The 7,989-nt window shown below is 44.0% G+C and overlaps 1 protein-coding gene across 1 annotated transcript; it reads left to right on the top strand.

The window, feature by feature from the left end:
• The first annotated feature begins 496 nt into the window (after nt 1-496).
• LOC133136676 (CMP-N-acetylneuraminate-beta-galactosamide-alpha-2,3-sialyltransferase 1-like) lies at nt 497-7,067 on the top strand. The gene is made up of 6 exons (XM_061254324.1): nt 497-781; nt 1,449-1,639; nt 4,981-5,160; nt 5,508-5,553; nt 5,718-5,837; nt 6,894-7,067. The coding sequence occupies exons 1-6, from the start codon at nt 497-499 to the stop codon at nt 7,065-7,067; spliced, it is 996 nt and encodes a 331-aa protein (XP_061110308.1).
• Nucleotides 7,068-7,989: the final 922 nt, after the last annotated feature.

Here is a 7,989-nt window from a genome sequence, read left to right as displayed (position 1 = left end):
GTTGTGTGCGCCAAAGGATTCTACGGAGAGCAATCCCCTCTGTTGGGAAATGCTCCAGGTCCATTACTGATATGTACCATAGATATGTTGAGTGTAATCAGTCCTCCTTTGTTTTCTTTCTAGGTGGGTGATTTCCAGCAAAGAGCAGCTTCACTATCTCTTCACCACCTCATTCAGTCAAAAAGAAGAAAGCAGGACCCCTCCCTCTAACAGGAAGCACAAGCTTGCACTTCAAACCGTCACATTTTCCCTCCTATTCAGACAGTCAGTTACTCACTAATCTACGACTCTCAGTCATATTTGCAGTTTACCAGATGAAAACCCTGAAGTGTAAACTGCATGCATTTAGCTTTTGAGGTCACCTGAGAACTGTTGACATTCCCTGCCTTCATAGGTCACGCACTGTTTCTGATACAAACCTTTCAAACCCTCGTCTCAAGTCAAATCCTCCAAAGCTCTCCCAATTTCCAGTATCGAAACACGTATTATTTACAAAATGGTGGACCTCAAGAATCGGATAAGAAAGCTTTTGATTGTGCTGTTCAGCATCAGCACCATTGCCATCGTTATATTCAGCTACAGCAGCACCTCATCGTATTCATTACAACGTGTCTTCGGGAGGTCTGACAAACCCGTTTCCAAGGCACTGTGTGCCTGCCGCCAGTGCTTCTCTGTTGAGGATGAAGACCCCTGGTTCAGGAAGCGCTTTAACCAGTCAATATCACCACTTTTGTCACAGAAGAATGCCATGCTTTCTACGAGCACCTTTAAATGGTGGCAGGTGAGCACACGCACAAACATGGATTCCGACCAATTCAGAGAAACACAGTTTGCCCAATGTTCTCCCAAAAAAGTACCTATGGTGCTGGAAATCATCTGAAAGCTGCCCTGCTGCCTAATTAATTCTGCATGCTAAAGCCATAGGGCTGCCTGGCTCATTCTGCTTGCTAAAGCCATAGCACTGCCTGGCTCATTCTGCATGCTAAAGCCATAGCACTGCCTGGCTCATTCTGCATGATAAAGCCATAGTGCTGCCTGGCTCTTTCTGCATGCTAAAGCCATAGCACTGCCTGGCTCATTCTGCTGCATTGCTCTTTTTGGCATGCTGTTGCTAGGGTGCTGTTGTTGCTTATATTACATGCTGTTACTGAATTTGCATTGTAACTGTGTCTTCAGAAGTTTTTCTGAAACAGGAAGTCACTCCCTGTTTTGGCTGGCTTACAACAAGGAGTGATTTATTGGGAGTGGTCTTACTGAACTGTGTGTGTGTGTGTGTTTTGGTTCTGGTGTGTTGACAAACGTAATTTGAAAAAAAATATGTAAATATAGCATAACCTGCCATCTGCCTAAGCTAATGCTTTGTTCTGCTCAATAGCTACCATTGATGATTGAATCTTGAGCAGCTGAGAGTCACTTTTGCGTGTCTTTTGTCACTTTTGTGTCCCCAGGGGCTACAAGGTAAGAAAAATGCCAACTACAGTGCTGTAGTGCAGAAACTATTCCAGGTTGTCCCTGGGGAGGGACACTACAATGACTCAGGGCCCAATCGCTGCAGGACTTGCGCTGTAGTCGGGAATTCTGGGAACCTCAAGGGATCCGATTACGGAGTTCTCATTGACTCCAATGACTTCGTCATAAGGTGACAGACTCAGCCTGACCTGACCTGAAAAGGGTATTGTGGGAAGTGGAGTCCCACAAGGATCAGTGCTGGGACCACTGCTCTTCCTCATTCATATGAATGACCTTGACCTGTTTGACAAACTAAGCAGTGGGTACACTTTAGTGGTAGGATAAGGTCAGCATTGCTGGGCTGAATGGCCTGTTCTCGCCATTAAGTTATGTTATGTTGACACAGGGTCAATTGGTCAGGATGAAACCTTGCATACACACAGCACTCCATGGCGACAAGTTTGAGATCAGTGCCCTAATGGATTGAAACCTCCTATTCCTGGGAAATGTAAACACAACATGCATTTTGCCCCGTGGAGCTACCAGCCACAGTTGCTACTGGGATACTCTGGATTTGAACTGGATTTGAACTGGTTTAAACAAATTAACTGGTTTAATTGATCAGTTGAATGCTAAGTAATTCCTTTCCACTTTTCCCTCCCTGGAGGGCAATTTCCACCTGTTTTAGTCGAATAAAAGTGTTATAGTTCTCCCAAAACTGCACCCAGATGTCATCAAGTGTCCCCAAATCTCTTTTAAAAGTTTGTTTTTCTATTAAAAGATTTTTTGATTCAAAATGTAAAGAAAATATTGTATATGAGTATGGTTATATAAAGCATACCCAAAATGTCCAAAACGCCTTCCAAAAAGGATGACTCACCCTAATGCTTTCTAATGAACCTGCATCACATTTATTTCAAAATTAGGTTAGCCAGAGCCATGCTAGCCCTGTTAGGCAGTACAATTACCTGTTGATCTATACATTACATTACATTATTGGCATTTGGCAGACGCTCTTATCCAGAGCAACGTACAACAAAGTGCATACCCATAACCAGGGATAAGTTCGCTGAAAGACCCTAGAGGTAAGTACAATTTCAACTGCTACCTGTACAACAAAGATAAGGACAAGGGCCATTTTTTTTATTATTTTTTTTTGAACAAACAAACAAAGAGCAAAAGTCACCAAAGTTAACTATCCAAACACTGCTTACCTAGCCAACTAAAAATACCGATACACAAAGCAAGTCACAGAGACAACAATTAAGGTTCACAGGGAGGTAGGGAGGGATGGGGAGAGGTGCTGCTTGAAGAGGTGTGTCTTCAGCTTGCGCTTGAAGGTGGGGAGAGATTCTATAGTTCTGACCTCAACGGGGAGTTCGTTCCACCACTGTGGAGCCAGAACAGACAGTAGTCGTGAGCGTGAGGTGGAGGTTCTGAGAGGGGGAGGTGCCAAGCGGCCTGTGGAGGCTGAACGAAGACGTCTGGCAGGGGTGTAGGGTCTGATGATTTTTTGCAGATAAGCTGGGGAAGACCCTTTAACTGCTTGGAAGGCTAGCACCAATGTTTTGAATTTGATGCGAGCCATGACAGGCAGCCAGTGGAGGGAAGTAAGCAGGGGGGTGACATGTGAGTATTTGGGAAGGTTGAAGACCAGACGAGCTGCTGCATTCTGGATGAGTTGGAGGGGTCTGATGGCGGACGCTGGGAGGCCAGCCAAGAGGGAATTGCAGTAGTCCAGGCAGGACAGAACCATCGCTTGGACCAGGAGCTGGGTCGAGTAGGGGGTGAGAAAGGGGCGGATTCTCCGTATGTTGTATAGGAAGAACCTGCAAGACCGGGTCACCGCCGCAATGTTCTCGGAAAGGGACAGTCTGCTGTCCATCACCACGCCGAGGTTCCTTGCACTGGGTGACGGCGTGAGTGTGGTATCCCCGAGGGAAATGGAGAGATCCAGATGGGGAGAGGTATTAGCAGGGATGAATATCATTTCTGTTTTACCTGGGTTGAGCTTTAGATGGTGGTTGTCCATCCAGCTCTGGATGTCCCTCAGGCAAGCAGAGATACGGGCTGAAACCTGCATATCAGACGGCGGGAACGAGACGAAGAGTTGGGTATCGTCCGCATAGCAGTGGTAGGATAGCCCATGTGCAGTGATCACAGGGCCAAGGGAGCGAGTGTAGAGAGAAAAAAGAAGCGGGCCAAGGACTGAGCCCTGGGGAACTCCTGTGGCGAGGGGCCGAGGTGTCGATACCGAACCAGCCCAGGCAACCTGGAAGGAGCGACCAGAGAGGTAGGACTCAATCCAGTCCAGGGCTGTGCCACAGATGCCTGTTGCTGACAGGGCAGACAGGAGGATGGAGTGATCCACAGTGTCGAAGGCAGCAGAGAGATCTAAAAGAATGAGGACAGAGGAGAGGGAGGCTGCTCGAGCGGCATGAAGTGACTCACTGACGGAGAGGAGTGCAGTCTCTGTCGAGTGGCCCGATCTGAAGCCAGACTGATGGGGGTCTAGCAGGTTGTTGTTAGAAAAGAAGGAAGAAAGTTGAGTAGAAGCGGCTCGTTCTATAGTTTTAGAAAGGAAAGGAAGAAGAGATACCGGGCGGTAGTTCTGGATGATGGAGGGATCCAGGGTAGGCTTTTTTAGCACATTATACCTTGTTGGAAAGGGTAGGAGACCCTGTAAATGAAGCTTACTATGTTTCACATTACTTCAGTACTGAAATGACCTAGCAATGCATTTATGCAACAATAAGAAATAACGTTGGGTTAATATATAATTTTCTAGAAAATGGCTTAAAAAACTTCAAAATTAGTCAGAAAACAGCTATAGCTTCATAACCAGGTCAGATATTTGGTTCGATAAATATGTCTGTATCGAACAATTTGCAAAACAAACTTGTATTTCTACCAAACCGGAAATATGTTGGCCGGACATGTAATAAAAGTGGCCTTTTATTGTCTGAATCTGTGGCGGGGTGAGGGTTGTAAACCATGAACATGTTGAGGGGGAGGCTGGAGTTTTATTGCCCTGCTTTGCAAATAAGAGTCTACTAAGCATCTAAACTGCTACCTCACCTTTAATCATCTTTAACAATCTGGCATTGCAGTTTTGTGGTTTTATTACATCACCGTTTTTTGTTTCTATAAATATTAACGCAACAATAATTTGGGACATCACCGACTCAACTACAAGGGTCAAAGAGGATATGATTAACCCTGACTAACTATTAAAAGCTGAGGCAGAATGTCCTACCATGTGTTCTTCCACCCATGAACTGAATTACAAAGCTTGGATTTATTAAGTCAATGAGAAATGTTAATTGAATACCAGTTAGTGTATTTTCTGTGCCAATAGTGTTGAAACATATTTCTCACATTACATGACACAACCCAGAATGATGTTTCTTAGTTGTATGGTAAACTTGGGCCACTTAAATGCAGCTATCCTGATTGCTTTGTCTAAAATCAATGTCAAGACTAGTTTACATAGCAGCCAGTCTCTAAAAGCAATATATTTTGTGTCTGCAGAATGAACAAAGCTCCCATTTTGGGCTATGAAAAGGACGTAGGGAACAGAACCACCCATCGTGTCATATACCCAGAAAGTGCCACAAACCTGCAAAACAACATAAGCCTGCTACTGATACCATTCAAGACTTTGGATCTGGAGTGGATCACTAGTGCTCTGACCACAGGCACTGTGAAACGGTAGGTGGCCATGGGCTACATTGGGAATGCATTTGTGTTTGAACATTGATCTAAGAAGCTGATTGCAGCTCTGAGAAACAGGAGCCCTCGTCAGAAGCTGCTGTGGTGCTCACTCACTTTGTTTTCAGATGAAAAAGAAGCAACCGTTTTCATCATTACGCTTTGCATTTAATGTTAGGGTGAGGGCTAAAATGAGCTAGACAGAAAGAAAGGGAAAAAGGGCTCCTTTATTAGCTCTTGGTTCAGTGTTGCCATAGATGCTCCAAGTGTCCTGCCCTGGGGTACTAGTGGAATCATTGGACTAAGTGGCACCCAGCAGGTGATTGAAATCTCTCTGTTTTCCACAGCACCCGTATGCGTGTGATGGCCAAGATTAATGCAGACAAGAATAAGGTGAAAGAGTCTTGTGTCGCACTTTGTTCCAAAATGCTTTTGTGTGTGTGTGTGTGTGTGTGTGTGTGTGTGTGTGTATGCACAAGTGTGTGACTATACAATATTCTACATACAGTATGTCTATTTCGCTCATTCGGTGACTTTTCTGATTTCTTTTAACACAGGTGTTAATTTACAACCCTGAGTTCTTCAAGTACATCTATGATGTGTGGCTTGAACGCCATGGAAAATATCCCTCCACCGGCTTCTTAACCTTGATGGTCGCCATCCACGTATGTGATGAGGTAAGCACATATTACAGGGGGCGGCCTGTAGCGTAGTGGTTAAGGTAAATGACTGGGACACGCAAGGTTGGTGGTTCTAATCCCGGTGTAGCCACAATACGATCCACATTGCTGTTGGGCCCTTGAGCAAGGCCCTTAACCCTGGATTGCTCCAGGGGAGGATTGTCTCCTGCTTAGTCTAATCAACTGTACGTCACTCTGGATAAGAGTGTCTGCCAAATGCCATTAATGTAATGTAATGCTTGCTTTTCTCCAAAAGACAGCTCTCTGGTCTTCATGTTGGTTTTATCATTTCTAACACAAATACCCTAAAAACCTGGATCTTCTCCCAAAACTATTCCCCTCACTCAGTACCCTAAAAACCTGGATCTTCTCCCAAAACTATTCCCCTCACTCAGAACCCTAAGCTTCTCCAACTTCCCTGCTTCCTCCTCAAAAAAAACCCACACACACACAAATAAAGTTTCACACCCATGCATATACACTCAGTGAGCACTTCATTAGGTAGACCTGTACATCAGCTTCTTAATGCAAATATTTAATCAGCCAATCATGTGGCAGCATCTCAATGCATAAAATCATGCCGACATGGTCAAGTGGTTCAGCTGTTTTTCAGACCAAATGTCAGAATGATGCAGAAATGTGATCTAAGTGACTTTGACTGTAGAATGATTGTTGGTGACAGAGTATCTAAGCAAACTTAGTATCTAAGTTTGAGTATCTAAGCAACTTCGTATCTCCTGGGATTTACATGCACAGCCGTCAAAGCTGACAGGAAGGTGACAGTAACACATATAACCACACATTACAACAGTGGTGTGCAGAAGAGCATCTCTGAACACACAAAGCATCAAACCTCGAAGTGGATTGGCTACAGCAGCAGGAGATTTAATAAGTCTAAAAGATAGGTCTAAAAAATACAGAATAAAGTGCTCACTGGTGTAGGCTGTACAATAGTAATTATATTGTTGATGACGATACAGTCACTACCAACACCTGGAATTTATGAAATCTACTCAGTTTAACATCAAACTGTCTCCATCCTCTTGGTCTCAGGTGAATGTTTTTGGATTTGGAGCAGCCAAGGACGGAACCTGGCAGCATTACTGGGAGAAAAACAAATTTACACGTAGAAAGCCAACCGGATGGCATGCTGGAGACTATGAGTCCATGACCTTGAAGCTGCTGGCCTGTAAAAAAAGAAAAATCAAGTTGTTTGAAGGGAAATGAGGGGAACCATTGGCTGTGAAATGGGAAAATGTAATGCTTGAATTTGGTGGATGTTTCTAAGTGAAATGAAGGAACTCTGCCTTGACCTCAGGCATCCCCTCAAACCCAAGGGCCTTTTCTGTTCAGTCAATGTGAAAATGTTTGTACTTGGATTCTTGGATTTATCTTGCCCCCACCCCCACCCCCCACCAAGAGGTTTGCCACTGACAATGATACCCCCATTATTGTCAGTGGCAAACCTCTGCTGCCATCAACAATCCCCACGATGAACAAGTGATGAACAACATCCCACTGTACCCCCCATTCCCTGTCAATAATTTAGGACAACAATCACGGAACAACAATCGCCCCCCGTTTCAACAATCTCTGAAATGAACAACAGCAGGACACTGGCATATGGCAGTTGCAGTCTACTGAATATCTGACTAACTCTGATTCACATACTGTGAATGGCCTGGCCTTGGATACAAGCATACAGTTGAAAGTCAGACTCAGCTAAAGGGCTGTCTTGTGTAGTCCATGGACATGTCTGCTGCTCTAAGCTATCTGTACTGTATGTACAATGATCCATTTACAAAAGCATTAGTACCATTACAAGACACCTCATTGCTGATTACACAGTATCATAATGATTTTTGTGTTTCATACATCAATTAATAATACATGTGACAACTTGCCCCAAACTGATATGTGTGCAAATTTGGGATATATCTCAAGGACAGGTTAACATAGCTATAGTATCAGATTTTATTGTCCCCTACTCAGTACAAAAAAATACTTTTGAACATTTGTACCTAATACATTTTTATCACATAAAATGTGAAGTGCCATTTATTTATGTATTTTTAACTGTTTCAAAGGTGTTCATTTTGAGGAGTTTGACTTATCATGGGGTAATAGTGAGGAGCTTTAGTTATCATGG

This window comes from Conger conger, chromosome 9 (assembly GCF_963514075.1).
Source record: "Conger conger chromosome 9, fConCon1.1, whole genome shotgun sequence".
Classification (NCBI taxonomy): Eukaryota; Metazoa; Chordata; class Actinopteri; order Anguilliformes; family Congridae; genus Conger; species Conger conger.
Note: the sequence above shows the minus strand (reverse complement) of the source record. Positions and strands in the feature narration are given on the sequence as shown.

Excerpts from the sequence above, each read along its gene's own strand:
- LOC133136676 (XM_061254324.1), top strand. The coding sequence starts at position 497 with ATGGTGGACCTCAAGAATCGGATAAGAAAGCTTTTGATTGTGCTGTTC. Across the intron at positions 782-1,448 it reads GCACCTTTAAATGGTGGCAG|GGGCTACAAGGTAAGAAAAA; the intron begins GTGAGCACACGC and ends TTGTGTCCCCAG. Across the intron at positions 1,640-4,980 it reads TCCAATGACTTCGTCATAAG|AATGAACAAAGCTCCCATTT; the intron begins GTGACAGACTCA and ends TTGTGTCTGCAG.